This window comes from Symsagittifera roscoffensis, chromosome 4 (assembly GCF_963678635.1).
Source record: "Symsagittifera roscoffensis chromosome 4, txSymRosc1.1, whole genome shotgun sequence".
Taxonomy (NCBI): Eukaryota; Metazoa; Xenacoelomorpha; order Acoela; family Convolutidae; genus Symsagittifera; species Symsagittifera roscoffensis.
The window spans coordinates 22,030,567-22,053,667 of record NC_087065.1 but is presented as its reverse complement, the minus strand read 5'-3'; the positions used below and the strand labels follow the sequence as shown (position 1 = coordinate 22,053,667).

At 36.7% G+C, this 23,101-nt stretch overlaps 1 protein-coding gene across 6 annotated transcripts in view; it reads right to left on the bottom strand.

Moving 5' to 3' along the window:
- Nucleotides 1-6,720: 6,720 nt before the first annotated feature.
- Nucleotides 6,721-23,101, bottom strand: part of LOC134843750 (restin homolog) — a 30,790-nt gene continuing 14,409 nt past the window's right edge. For 2 of the 6 annotated variants that reach the window (XM_063860011.1, XM_063860006.1), the window contains exons 6-11: nucleotides 9,692-9,840; nucleotides 9,124-9,450; nucleotides 7,707-7,889; nucleotides 7,334-7,405; nucleotides 7,034-7,134; nucleotides 6,721-6,958 (exon numbers count right to left, since the gene is read on the bottom strand). In XM_063860011.1, coding sequence (XP_063716081.1) covers nucleotides 6,832-6,958; nucleotides 7,034-7,134; nucleotides 7,334-7,405; nucleotides 7,707-7,889; nucleotides 9,124-9,450; nucleotides 9,692-9,840 — 959 coding nt within the window. In that variant the 3' untranslated portion in view covers nucleotides 6,721-6,831. Of the gene's footprint in view, nucleotides 6,959-7,033; nucleotides 7,142-7,333; nucleotides 7,406-7,706; nucleotides 7,890-9,123; nucleotides 9,451-9,691; nucleotides 9,841-23,101 lie in introns of all 6 variants that reach the window. The other 4 variants (XM_063860007.1, XM_063860008.1, XM_063860009.1 and 1 more) reach the window with 4 other exon arrangements.

The window sequence follows — 23,101 nt, the reverse complement described above, 5'->3', positions numbered from 1 at the left end:
CAAACCAACAACTCAGAATTGCAATAGGACTTCGATTAGGCTCAAAAATATGCGTGCGACACAAATGCGTATGCGGAAAAGACGTTACCGAAGATGGTTGGCATGGTCTTTCTTGCCTCAAAAAAGCAGGGAGATTCTCTAGGCATTCAAAACTGAATGCCCGTAGAAGGCAGAGTTTATCTTCTACTCACATTCCGTCTGTTTTAGAACCATGACACCTCTACACGACCGATCAGAAGCGGCCAGACTGTTTGACGCTGGTTCCATGGGCTGTTGGTAAGCAGCTCTTGTGGGATGTAACGGTAATAGACTCCTAAGCTCCTAGTAGGATTAGTCCCGGGTCTGTTTGTAACCCTAGTACGGCTGCCGCTGAAGCAGAAGAGCAAAAAAATGACACGGGTATAAAGATCTAGTAGATGATGGGTACCTTTTTCAACCGCTAGCTTTTAAAACTCAGGGCGCGGCCGGTACCAGCACAGAATTTTTTTGAGCAAGCTTTGTAAGAACCTAAGCATATGCACTGAGGAATCCAGAGCAGGCAGCTTTCTAAAACAGAGAATCTCCCTGGAAATACAGATTGCGAACGCCGCTTGCGTACTCGGATGAATAATGGACAAAATAACTTTCGACGAAATTTTTTTCGGATTTTTTTGTTAAAAAGTAAATGTCAAACGTTTTCGCAACTATGTGCATTGTCAAGCTTTTTAAAATAAACTAATCTAAATGACGATAAAACAATAATTCACATACATTTTGGTTCCAAACCAGCATGTAAAAAATTAGCCAATCACAGTTGACCTCTATATTACTATTAAGATTAAAATACTTTTAACGTCTAAATTTAATTTAAAAAATTTAAACTATTTTGTCTGGAAGTTTCTGAGTCATAATTTCAATTTAGATATGTGCGTTTTAAATAAAAAACTAAGAATATTTTTGGACTAAACTTTCAGTGTTTACTTCCTGCTCCTAAACTCATCGCACGTGTTTAAGCCCGGTTTCTCTTTCCTGATATGTATTGCCTCTAGTGTTAACAATTTTGTTTGGTTGTTTGACCTATCTATAATTTCCCAACTAAGATCTCTGCTATTTCCCTCAAGTTGGCATTGCTGAAGGTGGAGTCCTACCGGTGAGTCTGCTTTCTTTTGTTCCTCAATTCTAGTTGTCAAATGACGAACAGTGTGTCCTACATAGGCGGAAGTGCAGCCACTACATGACAGTTCATAAACCACTCTTGAGTTGAGGTCATTAGAAAATGCTGACTTCAGTGATGGTAAACATGATTCTAGTTTTCACTTGAACATTAGTTATTTTTCGTAATCTGTTAGAAAAATAATGGCTTTGGTTGCCTCTATATTGCACCATCAGCATTGGGGGCTTCATATTGTTTGGTGATTGAATTGACAAGCACCTCTCACTATCCAGGGGCTTGCCCTTACCCTCGATGATTTTGCACAAGATGTCTGAAGCCACCTTTGCGGACCAATTTTCAAGGTAATGATTTGTCAGCCATTGCGCCCTATTAGTTTCCACAGCCTTATCAAATTGCTCCCAGCTGGATGTATTCCTAAAAATTCTGGGTACAGTGCCATGGATAACACTTTGCCTATACTGAGTTGGGGCGCAGCTTCAATAGTTCAGTATAGTCCCTGTATCTGTTGGTTTTTGATACCAGCTGCAAGTTACACCACTAATCTGTGATACAGTTATGTTCAAATCCAGGAACGGCAAATTCCCCTCCGAATTAGTTTCCTCTATAGTGAACTGCAGATTTGGATGAGGAGAATTGGCTGCATCGAGAAGACAACTCGGCTCCCCTCTGACTGTTCTAACAATGTCATCCACATACCTGAGGAACAATTTCAAGTGGGGAGTATCCTTCTCCTTGTGCTTAGCGCGGCAGCAGCTTTCACAGAACCAGACTATCTCGGTTATTGATGCTTATACGTCATCGGATATTTTTCCGCATTTTAGATGATACCAGTTTCGGCAACTCTCGCATTCAACCCCCTTTGATCTATATGTGACTTTCCTGCTGAACATGGGCACAAACTGTTTGTGTCATTAATTTGCTGTATCTCCGTTCCCACCGGTATTTCTTGTCTTAGAGCAAACTCTAACTCTTTCAGCCATAAATTTGCCGCAACTACAGCGAGGGACGCGCCCATTGCTAAACCATCAACTTGTACATACCATGAATCATTACACTTGAAATATACTTTGCTGACCGCCATATTCAAAAGCCTTTTCATGGTTGCTCATTGAATTTCAGGAGGAGACTCCTGGCTGTACAGCTTCTGTAAAGCAATTTCAATTGCCTCCTTCAGGGGAACGTTGGTGTAGGAACTTTTCACCTCAAGAGATATGGTTTCATCCGAATCTAGATTAATGTTTTCAATTGTTTCTCTGGCATCTTTAGTATTGGTTTCTATATTGGCTCAATCGATATTGTCAAAAAACTTAGCAAGCATTTTGTTAAGATTCTCATACGATCTGCCTGGAAGTGATAGTACTGGTCGTAGGGGTGTCTCAGCCTTGTGCACCTTAGCTAAACCGTACAAACGGGCGGGTTGCCCCACTGTTGACCTCATCTTAGAATATAACTGATCACTTATCTCGTCTCTTTTGTTCATGGCTAGTAATTCTTTGTTAAGTTTCTTCTCATTTTTCAGTATTACCTCATCAGTGGTTGCATCTTTTTTCACAAACTGAGCAGATTGCAACAAGGATTCCAGCACGTTTGTTTCCTCATTATGCAAAAACCAACGCCCTTATCAACAGAGCAGAGGTGTTGGAGGACTGCATCCAAGAGGTGTTGGAGGACTGCATCCAAGAGGTGTTGGAGGACTGCATCCATTTTGTGAATTATGTCATAAATTAGTTAATAGATTGTCTCATGGAAAGCTTCTGATTGTGTAAAAATTTTCTAGTCGAATAGTGTCGTGTTAAATTGCAATTTTTTTCATTCTGTTCACGGCTTCTTAAATATTTTATTCAAAAGGGCCCTTCCGTTTAGTTACGGTAAGTGCACAAGCTGGATAGGGCCATACCAGCGATATAAAAATGCATATATATCAGCAATGAAGTCATAAATCAGCATTAAACGCATCGTCGTAATGTTAATTTATCTTAGCCGTCCTTCCTCTACAATAGCGCTTATGGAGTTGTCGATAAATTGAACTTTGCGTAGCGATCTGCACCCCCTTATACAAAGTATAGAGCTCCTCAGGAGCTCGAAGCCTATTTTAGTTCTTATGTAGTTTATAGATTCTGGATAGCTTTCTTGTCTTTTTTCACTTAGTTTTTCGGCCAATCACTGCATCGTCCGCGTGGCTGTTGGAGCAGCGCCACCGGTGCATCCAAAAATTAGCGGGCAGAAGCTACTCTGCTCTACGTTTAAAATTCTTTGCTGATATTTGGAGTTCTTCAGCGTTTCGTGGTATTTGTATGCATCCTTATGCAGTTTTCGCGATGTTTTGGCATGGGGGTTGAAAATTTTCACATCAAAGACAGCGCGGCTGAATCGTGAACCCCAGAGTCCATTTGCCTTAATGTCAAGTCGTGCCTCATCTTCAGTTGTAGTTGAATTGTTGACACAGCTTTCGCCTTGCAACGGCTGAAGTTTCGGCTCAATCTCGACGTCATGGCAAACCTCGTTCATGAGGTTGGCGAATGTGTCTCTAATTTCATTGTGTCTTATGTGTGTGTAACCACCCTTTGCACAGTGAAGTGCATTTGTCATTTTAAAATCAGCACCACATGCACATGTGAGTGGGGTTCTGGTTGGTTCCCATCCGTATCTTAAGTAAATACCATCTCTGAACTCTGATTTATTCAGGTTGAAGGTGTATCTGCTCAGTGGTAGAGCATTGAGCCAGTTAGAGGCTCCCTTTTCAGAGGCCAGATCGAGTTTGTATTTATCTGTTTCATTTAAGGATTTAATGAGGTTTGTTTTTTTTTTCGATTTGTTCTATCAGTTTTCAATTTTTTGATTTTCGTACATATTTTTTATTGCTGTGTTACTGCTGTAATAGGATCTTGAGATTCCAGTACTAGTGATGTTTCCTTAGACCATTCTAGGTAGTTTTTATGATCGGATGGCAGCTTGATGTTAAGTCCGCCCATTTTAAGGGGTAAGGAAGATATCTCAAGGAATTGGGTGTTTAAAGTGTCTTTACCGACTAGGTTAGGTAATAATTGTTCTTTGATAATACTTTCACATATTTCTAAGTTTTCCATAGTGTTAGGCGTTGTCCTGGCAAGAAATGAAAGTTTTTCTTGAACTCCTTTAGTATAGCAGGCATAAACGTTTTGAGGGGAGGTTTTAGCGATTTTCGTTAGTTTTTTCAAAATTTTGATTTGCTCATTCTGTTGAAATCCAGGAACTTTTTACTTTCAAATTCTGTTCCTATAACTGAACCAAGCACTCGGGCTCCTGCCTTTATATTGATTCCTGTATTTGCGAAGATTTTCTGAGCTTCACCGAGTTTTTCATCCTTGACAATGAGTTGGCATTTGGATGCTTTCACATGGTAGCCGAAAAATTTACCCAGTGATACAACTTTATCGAGGACGGTTCGTCGATTGCTTATTTTACCGACTGCGTTTCCGTCGTCTGCGTACCATTTCTCGGTTACATCGTCTACTGATAAAAGTTTTATGAGGGGTATTATGGCTAGACCGTACAAGGCCATTGCTAGTGGATCCCCCTGGGTTGTCCCTTCTTGAGAGTAGATTGTTTTTTTTGTTAACGAATAGTTTAGATGGATTGGAGTAGGAGTTCTTAATCGCTGTTAAAAGGGAAGGGCAGGTATTTTCGATGTTTTTTAATGCCAGCTTTCGGTTCAGCGAGTTGAAAGCGTTTTCGGCATCTATCAGTAGAACAGCATCGGCGGAAGTTTTGCTGTATTGATCTCTTAGCGTGTGGATCGCATATTCAATGCCACATTTTTGTCCTAGGCAGAGTTGGTAGTTTGAACCAAGCGACATGAGTTCGTTTTTTAGGCATTTAAAAATTGTTCGCCCTATTATCCTACGCATAACTTCTCCTATGCCTATGGGTCTTACCCCTGGATTCTTATCTAAGGGTATTATTCTGCATGCGTTATATGGTTCCATTAGTTCTGGATTTAGTTCTTCTGTGGCCAATTTCTTGGCAATTTCAGCAATTGTTTTTGAAATTTCAACTGATTGTTGGCCGAAGTGTGTTAGAATACGTCTCCATTCATTTGCATCGAGGCCAGATGGTCCGTGCGTTCCCATGGCTGCCTTCTTGATATGTTGACCGTTTATCTGATCAAATATCGATGGATGGAAAGGAATTGTTTCGTTTGAGACTGGTGTAATATCTCTCATCAATTGATTCTGAGACCGGGGTTATAAAATGAACAGTATTGTTTGCCGGAACAAAGGTATTTTTGCTTTTTGAACTTTCGCTCGATACCCTTCTGGACCGAGTTCGATAAACCTGGAGGTGAACATCAACTGAACGGACTTAAACTGAACGGACAAAGACCATGAAATGCAGTGACTCTCTAGAATTGATGTTCACGATCTTTTGCTTGTGTTATTTTGATATCTGTATTGCATATGACGCAAAGCTCGGAGTGTCTCTTTATAAAAACTTTTGCCGATCAAAGGACAGTTTCTGGACCAAGTTAAGATCCTCCCCCCTAAGCGATGTTAACGAAATCCCGGTTTCTTTGTCTGAAACCGGGGTTATAAAATGAACAGTATTGTTTGCCGGAACAAAAGTATTTTTGCTTTTTGAACTTTCGCTCGATACCCTTCTGGACCGAGTTCGATAAACCTGGAGGTGAACATCAACTGATGGTAATTATTAATCAGAAGGTCAAAAGTATCATAGTAAGCGAGGTTACAGTCAGGAGTCCCTTCATCACATATTCCAGTCAAAATCCAGTCAAGGAAAGGAAATCCTAGGAAAGTATTTCTTCCGGATCCCCTGCCCTCGACTAAGATCGCCATCTTTGGCGTGATAGCTTATCATGTGCTCCATCTTCATAATGGATGCCTCAAGCACTATGCTTTGAGTAATTTACGCTTGTGACTAGCAAGCGTTATCAAATCGAAATGTAAACTTTTTCGGGCTAACAACTTGTTTAACAGAATCTTTTGGTCTCCTGGTTCATAGCGATCTCAAATTTGTAAGCGTCTCCGGCACATTTAATCTGGAGGTAATGTGTACGCCTGGGACAGCAAAAGTGCCTGGTTTGAATCTTTCCAGGACCTGTTTTTCGTTTCATTGATATTCCGTTTCAGAAAAAAAATTGTCGGCTGATCATTTGTCTGCTTGTGTTTTGTCAGATTAGTTGCCACATCTTAGATTTTTTTTGCTTAAAAAATTTTCGGGCTAAATGATTCCGGCTTACTAACCTAATTTTGGGTCATTCGAGGGAAACATAATATGTATGTTTTCTTCCGGATCGCACAAAACGTTAAAAATCTCAGGTTTTTCAAGACAAGAATTTTTTTTGATCGAAAGTTGTATATGAATTTTCATTCAACGCCGTCTAGGGTGTTTTTGGACGTGTGTTACGCAAATAGAACATCATTTCAGTCAACAGTTTGACGTTTTTAATTGGTTTTTTCGAAAATTTCTTTAGATTTAGTGGCTCTTCTTTCCTTTCCTGTCTGCTAGCTTTTTTTTGTGATATTGCAAGTGATGTGAAGCTCCGCTTCGCCTCTGCGTCGAATAAAAGCTAGAAGGATAATTTTGAATTTGAAAACTTATATTTAACATCTACTGTAGAAAACAACCGCTCGATGATCATGAGAATAAAGCTACCATAAAATATGCATGTAACAGGTGATTCAGGGGCGTTGAGCATGTTTGCCACATTCAAAAACTGTGGTAAAGTTGAGAGTTTTTGCCTGGCACACGATGACTTTCGTAGCTGAGTTTAGAACATCCATTTTGAACGAGGTTTTTTCTTTGTTGCTAAAAGAAAGACAGATATTTTTTTTATTATCGGAAGCTCATTTAAGGAATTTGAAGTACAAGTTTTTTACAAACTTGGATATGTTCACATACATAATTTCAAGTTGTTCTTCGAACTTGGGCGTCAGCTGCTGCGCCTGAAGCAATAGAAACGACGGTGTCCACGTTTTTGTTGGCTGTAAACTAAAAGAATTTATCATGCCTGAAGGACAAAATGTGCGAAAATTTTGTCAGCCAATCAGAGCTCAGTCTTCAAGAACGCGAAATGAGCGATAAGCTAGTCAGTTTTGGACAAATTAAAGGGAGTTGATTGGTTGAGAATTTTCGCGGATTCAGTCCTTTGCTGGGGGATAGCCCCCTCGTTATAGTTGTTACCTGATCTGCTTTTGTTGGGATAGCAGGCAGAGACACTCGATGTTCCGAAAGTTTTCTTTTCAGTGAGTTAATCTATAACAATATTTTCTCTTTTTCAAAGACAAAATTAGTTTCAAAAGAATAGAAGGATTTAATTCTTTGTCGAGTATTTCAAATTATTTGAAGAATTTTTGGTTATTGTTTGGGAGGACATTTTGTTTGGAGGTAAATTTGAAATGCATTCCTTAATTTTCGGGCGCATTTCAAATCCTAAATTAAATTAGCGCTTTTACGTTAACTTAACTCTTTTCCCTATTTCTTTTTTTTTTTTCAAAACCCTATTTCTTTTTTGTTTTAATTAAGAATTACACGAAATGTAAATCAATATGGTTACATTAGTTTGTAGCTTTAGTTGTGCCTCCTGGTGAAGTCTGTTTTGTCTCTCGCACAGTCTCTTGGCCTCTTCTAACTGCTGCTCCAGGTTCACTATGTACTCTTTGTTTCTCTCTACTTCTTCTCGTGCTAGTTTCAGATTGGTCTCCACTGCTTCTTTTTTATCTGCCGACGAAGTTGATTGCTGAAATTCAGAATACTTTTTAAACGTTATTTTTATGTCCAGCTCTGATGTCCAGGATTTTTATTTGTCTTGCTTTTTTGATTTAATCATAAAATATAGCACTATCGAAGACCCAAATGATAGTGTATACAAAGATAAAGAGTGTTTTGAAAACTCGGAACAAGCGTTGGCTCTGATTGCTCTGAAGTTATTTAAATTGAACAATTAAATCGGTCATTTAAAGCTGTTGCACAATCGGAGCAAGGATAGCCGGTTGCTGTGCAAGTAGCTCAGAGAGTTTCGACCACAAATTGTGATGTTTCTTGTTAGTTCGCTTCGAGCGGATCTGAACGAAAGCCTAGAAATTGCGTTCGTTAGAAAGAGTTTTTATCAAGTTGTTGGTATTTGAAGTTGGTTTTTATCTAAAAATTTTCGATAAAAGAATTCTCATTTTTGGCTGAATTTTTTAAGGATATTTTTTGCTGTCAAGATGGCGCTAAAAGAAGCTTAAAAAACTAATATTCCTGTAGTAAAACTAAAATTTACGTCTTGCATATTATAAGCCTGCTTGCTCGCGTAATTCTCTCGAAATTGGAGCAAAAGTCATAAATTTTAAACCGGTTTTTCTCTACACGGCGGAAATTTTTTGATAGGGTTTGAATTAAGACCGCAAAGGCTTTAATATGATATGTCACTCATTTCATTTTGCATGCAAAGGAAAAAGTAGAAAAAACTACAGCACACCCGGATCAATTGAGCAATCTCCCCCCCCCCCATTTTCGCGTGGGGGGGGGGGGGGAAGGGGGAGATAGCTCAATAGGTACTTGAGACGTGTTTATAACCACTTCAAAATTATTTGAATGATATGAAATCATAAATCAGATTCTTCAACGATAGTGGAACGCCAAAATTTACAATATCAAATCTCGGAGAACAGTTTTTGATATTCAGATACAAGGCTAGAGCACCAACCCTGGTAAGTCGCTTTGCTCGTTGAGGCAATGGTCGCCCAAACAAAATTTTCTCGATACTAATATAAAATAAACTTCAGTCAGTCAATTGATAGCGCGCTACGAACACACTAACAATCTACTTGCGTTTGCTGACGTCTTTTTGTAGCGTTTTACCGTTTTTGCTTGGGGAGGAGATAGCTCAATTGGTCATTACGGGGGGAGATTGCTCAATTGATCCACACACCCTATTACAAAGTTTCTCCCCGCTTTCAGTGGTTAGAACAAAAAGGTCCATCACTTACTGTTATGGTCGTAACTTGTGTCCTAAGTGAACTCATTTCAGACTGCAGCGACTCATTGATTGACAGAATTTCTTCCATTTGCTGGGAAACCTTCACTATCTCTTTATTCTTCGACTCACTTTCCTTACTCGCCATCTGCAGTTTGTAATTAAGATCGCTCTTTTCCTGTGCGTGATCAGATGCGGTTTGTGTTAGTTCGTCCTTGAGACGCTGAATTATGGATTCATTATTGGCAAGATCTTCTCGAATGTCTTCAAGCTGTTGTTCTTTGAGTTCGAGTTCTTTTTCAAGAGGATTCTGAGTTCTAACTAGCGCAACTGGTGGATCCTAAACAATTATGAATGGAAGAAATCCAAAGTTTAAAGAAAAAAATGTGATTTGGAATAAAATAGTCGTCGTATAAATTGTCAATTGCTATTGATGTAATGCCAAAGGAACTCTTTTTTGCGCATTGTTTTCAGTATGGTACAATAACTTATATTTTGTCTTGATCTGAACTGATTGAAGCTAAAAAAAATGCAAAAAAGTATCAATTGAAGCCAGTATTTATCTTGGCTCTTTTCCCTACCTCTTCTCTGGTTTCCTTTTCCTCTAGTAGTTTGGCGTTCTCCTGCATCAGATCTTCAATGGTTAGCTCTTTATCCTCCAATCTGTCTTCTAGGTGTTCCAGTTCGTCTTTCATTTCGTTGATTTTGGCTTCTTGCTCAGATATGGTCACTGAAACATGATTTTGCATCATTTTTTTGTAGATAGTATGCTTACAGCAGTTGTGTACTTTTTAAAAGAAACCTTTTCGGTCTTAATAGAAGGTATTTTTATTGATATATCAGACAGCTGCTCCTAGCCCAAAACAATACATTTTTTTACTACAGTGATGTAATAAGGCGTTTGAATTTTAGATTGCTGTGAATTTTGTTCTACAGCTGTACAGTGATGATTTCGGTCAATTTTTCTCTGTTCGAAGAGTATGTAGCAACAGTAATAGACTCAATTCCTATCAGTGGGAAAGTTCTCCATTCGCTCACTGAACAAATGATTGGCTTTATTAATTTGCAATTTCATCAAAAAGACGAAGTTTTGAAACCAATTTCAACTCAGTTATCTGGACAAAAGAAATCTCCTAAAAAGCGTCTGGCACCTGCGGGGAAAAGGCAAACTAGTCAACCCAAAGCAATATACAAGCCAACGCAAATGACTGAGTCCAGTACTATTGCTAGTAGATATTGTGACAACTTCAAAAGCAAGCCCAGATGCGCTGATCAACGCGACCCAGAATTTATCAACTGGAGAAAAGAATTTCCAGTGCAGTTTGTGTCCGTATAGTTCTAAAAACAAGGGTCACGTAAAACGGCATATCGAAATAAAACACATCCCCAATTCAACAGTTTTCAAATGTAGGATGTGCGATAAAACATGCAACTTGAAGTACAATTTGAAGATTCATTATATCAGCAAGCATGGAATGCCAGATGATGCCGCCCAAGTTATGGTCGGATGAAACCATTTGCAGTAGATGTGGCAGCTGAAGCTGTTGTAAGAATTGATAAAAACTGCAGTTAGATTTGTGTTCGATTGTTTAGTTGCAATCTCTAATTTCCTTAAAGTGGATAAATTGTTTATTGTTGTCAGAAATATTCTGATTGCTTTGGTTTTTAAATGTACGCAAATGCAGCCACACAATTACTGGAATTCCTTTCCAGTAAATCATTTGATTAAAATTTTTACATTTGTAAATTTTATCAATTTGATTGTTTATTGTTCACCAAGATATAGTTCTATATTATCGTAATCACTTTTCGTTCGCGTAAACAGTGTATGCTTTCAATGAATTGGCAGTGGAGCAGGAGATAGCGTGTACTCCATAGATTTCCTATATTCCTAATTTCGCGTCGTCAGATATAAAACTTCATTTTGGCCTTGCAAAACATTTCAGCCTTATAAAATCAGGGTTTTCTTCCGATACGCAATTTGATTCTGCCGACCTGGTCGGTATAATAAGCAATTCTTTCCACTAAGCGTTGACTGTTTCTGCAACTTTGGTGCAGAGGTAACTTTCTTGTTAAGAAGACAAGGGCCACGGGTTTGAGTCCGGCCAGGGCCTTTACTTTTGCAAACTTGAGTATTCCTGCTTCAAAAATCAAAGTTTTGGAATATCATTTATCAGCTTTTGAGGGTTACGTTTCCACAGCACGGATATTTTGAAGAACCAGCAATTTGAACAGTTTTGCAATGCTGTTTTCGTTCCGACCATTGAAAATGGGGAGGAACTTAGTATTCGGGTATTTTAAGTTTTTTGTTTTGTTTTCCACGCAAATTCAGGTAACATAAATAATCATCGGCTGGTTCGAGCGAACGACATTAAAAATTTTCCGAAAAAATCACCAGTGTTGACAAAAATTGGTTTGAAGTTTTTGATTTTTCGTCCGAGCGAGTGAGCAGGCGTACATTAGCGTATTTATGCTTAATTTAAGCCTTAAAAGCATATTTTTACTTAAGTAAAGTTAGTTTTAAGCACCATTTTAGGAATCAAAATCTTCAATAATTTAAAAAGTATCTGAAAAAAATTGGAAAGTTTTTAAAATATAAATTTTTTCAAATTTGCCTATTTTACGTTCTAGTTTTTTTTTCGTTCAGATCTTGAAAAAAAAGAACCATAATTTGAAAAAAAAACTAATGGTCCGAACATTCTTTGCTACCTGCACAGCAAACGGCTATCCCTGTTAATAGTGCTATGGATAAACGTAAATCGTAATGCAGTTGTTAAACAAATTTCGATTCAAAGAGTGGATATCTTTTTTTTGAAATACTTTTTTTCTGGTCACCTAATTCAAAAAATATGATTCGCTTTTTTTGAAAACAAACTATTTCATTTTAAAACAGAAAAGATCATCAATTTTCCCATTTTTTTTCTTTGAGTGGATATTCAAATTTAGAAATGAGAACAATAAAGGGAAAACTTGTTTTAAAATTTAATTTATAGCTAAATTTAAAGAGTACAGGGAGAATCATTTTAGTAAGCTGTAAAAGCTAAATTTTTAGCTACAAAAAAAACAGTTTGTTGATTCACACTGCTTTTACAGTCCGAAAAAATTTAAAATATTCACCAAATTTCATCCAAAAAAAATCGAAAAAAAAAATTAGTTTTTGTTTATGATATGGTTTTTGCAAAATTAAATCTTTATACGCTAACTTGATATTCCTATTTTCTTCCACAAAAACTGACCCTAATTGGAAAAAGAAAACTTATAAATTATCGTGATCAAATTTTAGGTGCTTTTTTCTCATGCAAATTTAGGTACCAGAAAATCATCAGAATGGGTCGAGAGTCATTTTAAAGCCCCTTTCAGGCGGATTCAATTATTCAAAATTTTGTTGGTTGGAAGTTTTTGATTTTTAGTCGTATTCGAGTAATTGAGTCGAACGAGCTGGCTTATAGTTGGAGGATAAGCATTTATTTTAGATGGAAATCCTTATTTTACTCCATCAAATTTGTTTTCTGAAGTATCTTTAAGCGTTTCGAGTAGTTTCTGCAATTTTTCCAAAAATATTTTTTTGACTTTTCAAATTTATTTTTGTTTTCCTACGAGTTTCTATAAAAAACCTCTGGTCGAATATACTTGATTATACTAACTATCGGATAGGCCTACATTTAAGGCTTTTTGTCAGATCACATCACAAAAAACGACACAATTAGAATCAAAGAAGTTTTTTTTTGTTGGAACTTTCTGTGCTACTTGCACAGCAACCGGCTATCCTTGTTTTAATAAGCTTTTTTTTGTTAAGCAATTTTTAAAAACAGAAAAATATGTTAAATCGGTGCGTCTGTTACCTGTTGTTGCCCGTTCTAGATGTCTATATCTTTAACAAATTTATCGGACAACGTTTTAAATTTCTGAAATAATTCTGACCTTCAAATTTAACTAATTGAAGGTTCGCGAAATACTTCATTGAAGGTTCGCGTTTGCCCTTTTATCGGTATGTTTTTGCTCTGAAAAATTTTATGGCAAATCGTTATTTAATGAAAAAGTTTTCTAAATTGGGCTCTTGAATTAAGACAAAAATTAATTTTTACGAAAAAGCGCAATCAGTTTTGAAAATTCGGTTGCAGTTTTAACGCCATTTCACTGTCTCAAGATCAAAATAATTTCAAAAATTTAAGACGTCCAATAAATTTGTTAAAAGCTATATTGGCTATTTTCGTGAATAGCAAATGGAATATGCTTGCAAAAGGGATACAAATTAACAGGGTCTTTTTCAGAGAAGTTTCTCAAATTATAAGTTCAAGGTCTTTCAGGGAAATAGCTTTAAACTTTTTCCTCAATTTTAAGCCGAATTTCTCATGAAGTAACTGAGCTGAGATTCTCGTGTTTGAATTTGTGTGGTAAACAGATGGAAGTGTTTATATTTCTCCCGGTATATCAGATTACTCAATTTGGAGATGAAAACGAAAAATTTAAAGAGAGCACAGGGAGAATCATTTTAGTAAGCTGTAAAAGCTAAATTTTCAGCTAAATTTTCGTGAATAGCAAATGGAATATGCTTGCAAAAGGTATGCAAATTAACAGGGTCTTTTTCAGAGAAGTTTCTCAAATTATAAGTTCAAGGTCTTTCAGGGAAATAGCTTGAAACTTTTTCTTTTCCTCAAATTTAAGCCGAATTTCTCATGAAGTAACTGAGCTGAGATTCTCGTGTTTGAATTTGTGTGGTAAACAGATGGAAGTGTTTGTATTTCTCCCGGTATATCAGATTACTCAATTTGGAGATGAAAACGAAAAATTTAAAGAGAGCACAGGGAGAATCATTTTAGTAAGCTGTAAAAGCTAAATTTTCAGCTAAATTTTCGTGAATAGCAAATGGAATATGCTTGCAAAAGGTATGCAAATTAACAGGGTCTTTTTCAGAGAAGTTTCTCAAATTATAAGTTCAAGGTCTTTCAGGGAAATAGCTTGAAACTTTTTCTTTTCCTCAAATTTAAGCCGAATTTCTCATGAAGTAACTGAGCTGAGATTCTCGTGTTTGAATTTGTGTGGTAAACAGATGGAAGTGTTTGTATTTCTCCCGGTATATCAGATAACTCAATTTGGAGATGAAAACGAAAAATATCACTTACCAGCAGTTTTGGTTAGTTTTTTCTGAAAAATTTGATCATTTATCCGCGCCAAAACTAAATGATATTATCAAAAAATAGTTTGCTACCGTTTCCCCACCACTTGTCATATTTGTTTATAAACATCAATTCGACGGTTTTTTCTTAGCCCCAGCCCAGCTCCCATAATTCAATCTTTGGCTTTTTTTTTCTGTGGGGGAGAGAGATGTCAACCATTTTGCCTCAGCCGGGCCCACCTTGAAAAGGCGGATGACACTGGGACCCTCCAACATTGACCGAAGCGGGATTTGAACCCACGGCCTTTGTGTAAGGCTGCTCATCTTACCAACTCAGCCAAAGGCCGTAACCATTGAGTTTACGAAGTTGTATAAAAAAATCAAAATATACTTGCAATTGAAAGATTGCATGTACGTTTATTAAGCAATATAATGGGACAACGTAGACAAACGGTCAAACCACGATAAAATGGTAAGTAGCATGAAAACTTAGAGAATCACAAGCTTTCTAAAGGCTAACCATGTCGTTTTTTGTCGTAGCCATTTCAGTGATTGTCGTAAATTTCTGTGTAACAATTTCGAATTCAGTTTGAAATTTTCCTGCAAATAAAGATTTTTGGGCGAATTGCGAGAGAATATTCAACGTCGACCGACGGAACAAAAATACTTTTTGAGGGCTTGTTAACAAAATATCCATCTTTCCTGAACGTTGCGTCAACATTGAGTTAAATCAGATATACTGAGTCAAAAGACCTGTATTATTTAACTTTTTTAGATCTTTGATTTACGGAATCATGTTTTCGGTCAATTTTTCTTTGTTCGAGGAGTCTATATCTGACTCTAAATCAAAAGATTTAGACGTCGCTTTGCCTATTGCTGGTAAAAATTTTCACTCCTTGACCAAGAAATTAATCGGTTTTGTCAATTTCCATTACGAAGAAAGTGAACATACAGAGCTTCGGTTGCCTCAGCATGGTCGATCGGCAAAGAAACGATCCCCTCCAGCTGAGAAACTTAGCCAAATCAATAAAATTAAAGCTCAGAAATTCACTCACATTCCTAGATCACAACCCATGGCTGATCAAGATGTCCTCACTAAATCTAAAGCGAACCCAGACGCTTTGATTAACACCACTGAAAGTCTTTCAACTGGCCAAAAAAAATTTGAATGCAGTTTGTGCGCCTACAGCTCAAATACTAAACGTAATGTGAGGAGACATATTGAAATCAAGCATATACCCAGTTCAACTGTTTTCAAGTGTCGGATGTGCGATCATACGTGTAATTTGAAGCACAATTTGAAGAGGCATTACATGAAGGTGCATGCAATGCCTGATGATGCTGCTCAGGCGATGCTGGGATAATTTTGTAATGGTAAATTAGAATGAAGACCCATGAAGTCCAATTGCGATATGTATCAGGACTAGTTACATACGACATTTTCTGTTCTCATGAAGTCAAGTTTTTTTTTACTTTACTTTAGATTTCTTGACTTGGGAGTTTTATTACTGATTTTTGTTTCCAAAAATCTGTTATTTAAAGGTATCATTAAAGATCTCTTTTTCCAAGCTTCTCTTATGTTACAGTTGTGAGTTTCCAAGCCTGGCCTCACGCTCTTATGACCACATTTCTTAAAGCATGAATGCAGGAGGTAAAACTTTCGAATGTGTGTATAGGTCAAGTAAAACATGTGAACAGACATGCAGTTTTTCTCCCAGTACAGAAAACAGAATTTAAAGAACCACTATTTGACTAGCATAGGTTTGAACAACAAAGCTCAAAAGCAATGATTGATTAGATTATTCAGTTGAACTTGACAGGTTTTATAAAAATGTCTTTCAAAAGTTTTACTCAGTTTTTTTGATAACTAAATGATAATGGTGTCGGTGTTTATTGTATGTGATTATGATTCATAAGAAGTAAGATATACTCTGCGACATTGAAAACGCATCATCAAGAATTTCGCAACTTTTTCCCTGCAAATTAAAAACGATTGAAGAAACCGTGAAAACTAACGCTTTTGAAACAAGTTTGATCAAATTGTCACAAATAATTTTTATTTAATTCTTTTCTAAAATTGAGTTTCCTTGTAAGCTTGAAATCAATTATGACTGAAATAAACCGTGAAAATCTAGTTTTGATGCTAAAAAAAGCTTATCCCTCAATTTTATTTAGTTTATTGACCGGATGAAGACGAGATGTTTCCAGAACTGTGACTGAAATAACGCTTTGTAATTAGCTTTATGACTTGAATCAGGCAAAGCATAGGTCAATTTTTTGTTATTTTTGCCCTAAAATTTTTTTCTTAAATTAGTTTGACTGGCAATTCTGTTGCAATCTATCAGAGCAAACCATCGAATTTTTCAAATTCTCAAACATTACACCCTAAAATACTGTGTGGCTCATCGAATTTTTGCTGTTGCATTTTCAATGTCGCCCAGTATAGTTATATGGTAAAATTTTGATTAATCGCCATGTGTTAGTAAAAGCATTAAAAATATTCGTTTTTTAATTGCGCGAGCAATTACTTGTACTCGGATACTAGAGTAATTGTATGCTCAATCATTACATTAGGGGGGGGGGCAATTTTATCTCCGTGTTCGCAAGGGATAGGAACAATTTTGTCACTCTGTGCTCGCAACCGGTTGGGACAATTCTGTCCCCCTGTGTTCACAGCGGGTAGGGACAGTTTTCCATCTTTCGTATTTCTTAAATCTTACAGCCATTTTTTCTTACAATTCATAATTTCATTTACTGGCCTGGAAAGTGCTGACCAATTAGAAGTTAATTTTGAGCATGTCTAGAACTTGAATTTTCCTCCCAATCAACACTTATCTTCGATTCTTGAAAAAATTCATTTGGACTATTATTTGTCTCTGCTTAATTTTTTGTGGGTTTTTATTAAATTAAATTTATTAAATTAAAGCTCAGAAATTCACTCACATTCCTAGATCACAACCCATGGCTGATCAAGATGTCCTCACTAAATCTAAAGCGAACCCAGACGCTTTGATTAACACCACTGAAAGTCTTTCAACTGGCCAAAAAAAATTTGAATGCAGTTTGTGCGCCTACAGCTCAAATACTAAACGTAATGTGAGGAGACATATTGAAATCAAGCATATACCCAGTTCAACTGTTTTCAAGTGTCGGATGTGCGATCATACGTGTAATTTGAAGCACAATTTGAAGAGGCATTACATGAAGGTGCATGCAATGCCTGATGATGCTGTTCAGGCGATGCTGGGATAATTTTGTAATGGTAAATTAGAATGAAGACCCATGAAGTCCAATTGCGATATGTATCAGGACTAGTTACATACGACATTTTCTGTTCTCATGAAGTCAAGTTTTTTTTTACTTTACTTTAGATTTCTTGACTTGGGAGTTTTATTACTGATTTTTGTTTCCAAAAATCTGTTATTTAAAGGTATCATTAAAGATCTCTTTTTCCAAGCTTCTCTTATGTTACAGTTGTGAGTTTCCAAGCCTGGCCTCACGCTCTTATGACCACATTTCTTAAAGCATGAATGCAGGAGGTAAAACTTTCGAATGTGTGTATAGGTCAAGTAAAACATGTGAACAGACATGCAGTTTTTCTCCCAGTACAGAAAACAGAATTTAAAGAACCACTATTTGACTAGCATAGGTTTGAACAACAAAGCTCAAAAGCAATGATTGATTAGATTATTCAGTTGAACTTGACAGGTTTTATAAAAATGTCTTTCAAAAGTTTTACTCAGTTTTTTTGATAACTAAATGATAATGGTGTCGGTGTTTATTGTATGTGATTATGATTCATAAGAAGTAAGATATACTCTGCGACATTGAAAACGCATCATCAAGAATTTCGCAACTTTTTCCCTGCAAATTAAAAACGATTGAAGAAACCGTGAAAACTAACGCTTTTGAAACAAGTTTGATCAAATTGTCACAAATAATTTTTATTTAATTCTTTTCTAAAATTGAGTTTCCTTGTAAGCTTGAAATCAATTATGACTGAAATAAACCGTGAAAATCTAGTTTTGATGCCAAAAAAAGCTTATCCCTCAATTTTATTTAGTTTATTGACCGGATGAAGACGAGATGTTTCCAGAACTGTGACTGAAATAACGCTTTGTAATTAGCTTTATGACTTGAATCAGGCAAAGCATAGGTCAATTTTTTGTTATTTTTGCCCTAAAATTTTTTTCTTAAATTAGTTTGACTGGCAATTCTGTTGCAATCTATCAGAGCAAACCATCGAATTTTTCAAATTCTCAAACATTACACCCTAAAATACTGTGTGGCTCATCGAATTTTTGCTGTTGCATTTTCAATGTCGCCCAGTATAGTTATATGGTAAAATTTTGATTAATCGCCATGTGTTAGTAAAAGCATTAAAAATATTCGTTTTTTAATTGCGCGAGCAATTACTTGTACTCGGATACTAGAGTAATTGTATGCTCAATCATTACATTAGGGGGGGGGGGGCAATTTTATCTCCGTGTTCGCAAGGGATAGGAACAATTTTGTCACTCTGTGCTCGCAACCGGTTGGGACAATTCTGTCCCCCTGTGTTCACAGCGGGTAGGGACAGTTTTCCATCTTTCGTATTTCTTAAATCTTACAGCCATTTTTTCTTACAATTCATAATTTCATTTACTGGCCTGGAAAGTGCTGACCAATTAGAAGTTAATTTTGAGCATGTCTAGAACTTGAATTTTCCTCCCAATCAACACTTATCTTCGATTCTTGAAAAAATTCATTTGGACTATTATTTGTCTCTGCTTAATTTTTTGTGGGTTTTTGATCCGGCAGAGCAAGGAGTTTTCAGCTGATTCGCGTAATTTTTGCAGTGATTCAAAGTCCCGTTATGTGTAAATTCATCAACTCTAAGTTAAAGTAAATTATCTGAATTTTTTCTCGCGTAAAATGGTTTGGGCTTGTGTTAGATCAGCATAGTTAACGATTAATGCGTGGTTCGAAAGGCAAAATAGATTTTTGTGCTTTCGTGTGTTTGAATAGGGAGCGGTAGCGCGTATAAACTTTGAGTTTTGAAAATTTGAGTTTATAGGTTTATTCAAAGCTAAGGATATTGTTCATCGACATTTATTTTTCATTTTAAACGTCAGTCGAGACAAATTTTTTGTAGATTTCGTTTTTTTGAATTATTCCTTACAAATGTGTTTTTCAGACTTTGTGGCTTCATGCTCGTTTTCTACCCGCTAGCCTGCAATTGTACGTTTTAGTCTTTATTTCAAGCGTTGAGAAGTTCTGCTTCGCCTCTGGGCTTAAATTTTAATTTGACTCCTAAAGGATTGGCGATGTTGCATGATAAGTATCCGATATAAAGGTGAACAGTTTGTTTTTATTGAAAACCAAGTTGTTTATTCAGCTTGGCATTGAGAGTTTTCGCTTAAAAGTTTTAATTTGATAGCGTTCTAGTTTTTCAGTTTGTTGTGAGTATCAAAATGTATTCCGTAAACGTTCTACTTGCTGAACAGATTCTTGAGTTTTTTGAACTGAATAAAAATAGTAGCGGTTTTGACCAAAAAAGGTTGTTTGAAGGAGATGTTACATGTGCAAATACTGGTGGTTACATGGGGAAAATATGCATCTCTGAATTACGGAACAGTCCCTCGCTTCCCAAAATCAATGAACCCATGTCTAATTTGTCGCCTATGAAATCACCAGCGAAAAGAAAAGTTACCAATGGCTCTGTATCTCAAATGTCTTGCAAAATTATTAAGCCCAAAGTTACTCTAAATGTGCAAAATACAAGCGCAGTTGTGACTTCCCAAGCGAACCCAGACGCTCTCATTACAACATCGCAAAATATGAGTACTGGAGAGAAAACCTTCGAGTGCAGTTTGTGCGGCTACAGATCGACTGACAGTAAACGGAATGTTAGCAGACACATTGACGCAAAGCATTTGGGGACAAAGTTTACTTGTAAAACGTGTGGCGCTACTGCTGCTGTGAAGTATGATATGAAGAAGCATTATGTGACTAAACATGGGCTGAGTAAAGAGGCTGCTGAAGTAATGGTGGCATAGATAGATCAAATAGCTCTTGAAAACATCTTAGTTTGATCATAGTAGAATTGTGTTTGTTCTTGTGCATAGTTTTAGGACATTTAGGACTTTTAGTCGTAAATCATACATTTAGGCCTATTGTTTTTGCAAATTATTTTGATTAATTTACTCAAATTTGCAATTGTTTTGTACAAATTTCAAATTTACGAGTCTCTTTTTTTCGTTTTAACAGTTTTTGCTGTTCTTTATATTTTTATATGTATATCTGACTCTCCTTTTCCAGTTTCTGTGCGTTATGCGTAGCGTTTAAGTTAGCCTTCCTGTGATTCACTGGCTGTTTTCCTCTGGAAAAACATACTGTGTTGTGTGTCAGCTGCTCGAACGACTGTTGATCGGTTCTGAACTATACTAATCAAAAACCAGATATCTATCCGAAGGATGGACTTTTTTCATAAACATGACGGTTTCTATGATATGAGTTATAATGAATCTTCAGATCAATATCACGATGGCCATGGTTAACTTCACCCTTAGTATATGCGAATCTTTTCTTCCTCCAGCTGACAGTAAAGGTGATAATCCGTTTTCTGGAAAGATTTTTCATTCGATAACAGAGAAATTTGTTGGCTCCTTCCAGCTACATTTTAACTACTCTCAGCAGATACCTTCAGAAAAGTTATCACAACCTGAGAAAAGCTTAATAAAAAAGCGACCAATAGCTCAACCCAGAGGCGCCAGTAAAGCAAAAACTACAAGAATTGAGAATAATGCGACCCCTTCAACTCAAATTTTTAATAGTTTTGGCTCAATGGCAATGGAAAAGCCAAATGTCGAATCGCTTATTATACCTACTCAGAACCTCCAAAGTGGCGAGAAAATTTTCCAGTGCAGTATTTGTACTGTATATTGTTCGAAGAATAAAGCGCACGTGAAGCGTCATATTGAAATCAAACACCTTCCGAGTTCGACCGTTTTCAAGTGTAGAATGTGTGATGTGACTTGTAGTTTGAGGTATAACCTGAAGAATCATTACATGTCGAAACACAACATGCCTGATGATGCTGCAAAAGCCATGCTATAGTGAAGTCATTTTTAAGACAAATAACAAGGTTTATTTATTAATTTAAAAGTAAGAATTAATTAGAAGTATCTAGACTTAACCGCTCAATGTTGTTTAGTTTAACTTGCACGGTAATTTTTAGATTGCTTCGACGAGTAATCATTAAATTCCTCGAAGCAATCTAAACTGAATCCGGTAATTCAAAGTTGCTTCGAGTAACTTAGAGATTCTTCTTTATATTTTAAACTAATGTACTCTCAAGTTTACTCAGTTTTCTTGGTTTTTAATTTCCCAATTTTGATTCTGATTTTTTAGGTGTTCATTTTGATCATAATTTGAAAATTTATTTAGACTTTAGAGATACAGATGTTTGTTTTTGAACTATCCCTTACAGAAAGCTTCATAAACTCCACCGAGAAACATCTTTCAACTTTCGGAAACTTTGTTAATGGGGATATAAATCTTGAAGGTACCAGCGAAAGGATAGGAAAAATGCAGATGCGCATTGATTCATCAAATGCTGTCTCCGATTTGAAAGCGAGTCCTACATTACAGCAAGCTGTTAAAAGAAAGCAACACGTTGCTCCAAAGCTGCCACGAAAAGAGTCAAAAGCCGCTGAAATGGACTCAAAGAGTGCTTTAAATCCTAGCTTAATTCGCAAGGCCAGTGTTGACGTTGACTCGATGTTGAACATCAGTAAAAACGTAAAATCAGGAGAGAAAATCTTTCAGTGTAGTTTTTGCGGCTACTCTTCGGCTTTCAGACAATCGGCTAAAAGACACATTCAATTGAAGCATCTTCCGAAGAACGAGGTTTTCAAGTGTCAGTTATGCGAGCACTGCTGTAATTTGAAGTTTAATTTGAAACTGCATTATACCAGTAAGCACTCGTTGCCAGAAATAGCTGCCAAAGCGATGTTGGAAGGGGTATGAAGAACCGAGGGTCGGAGCTCAACGCCGACTTTAAAAAAAAATACGCATGTCATGTCAAATTTATTGATTAGAAGATGTACAGTTCAAGTTTTTGCAGTTAAAACTATGTAAAACTTTCATTAGGAAAGATATTTACTTTTATATTTACAAGCATAATGTGTTTTTCTTACGTGAAAAAAAATACATTATGATGATTTTATAAAGTCTTTATTTGATTCCAAAGATTCGATGAAGATCTATGCCCTGTTTCTAGGTTGCTTTGCTTCATAAACAATGTTTTCGATCAGCATTGGCCTTGCAAGTAATTGCATGGAGAACCTTCAGGACTTACTTAACAAATCGGTTCCAAGTGGTTTTTATGCTGACATAGTCATGTGTGAAGAAGCGAATACCTGCCTAGGAAGATTAGGCATCTTTTGTGATCCAAGTAGAATTCTTCCTGAAGTTAGTTTCATGAGCAATAACTCAACACTCATTCCTTGGGTACAATCGAAACCGCCTGCGAAGCGCAGGTTACCAATCGCTTCAAATTCTAAATCTAAAACTGTCAAAGCTCCCGTGAACTCGCAGCAAATTCCTGTTGAATCTCTTATAATGAGCAAGGCTAACCCCGAATCATTGCTGAACATCAGTCAAGATTTAGCGACTGGTGAGAAAACCTATCGATGTAGCTTCTGTGATTACTTCTCTAATCGGAAAGATTCGGCTCGAAGGCACATTGAGCTAAAACACTTGCCTTCAAAAAGCGTGTTCAAATGTCAGTTGTGCGTTTACACTGCTAACTTGAAGCACAATTTGAAAACTCGCGTAAAGGCTCATTCCCTACCTGAACAAGCAGCAAAAGCCATGCTCGATTGTTTTTCAT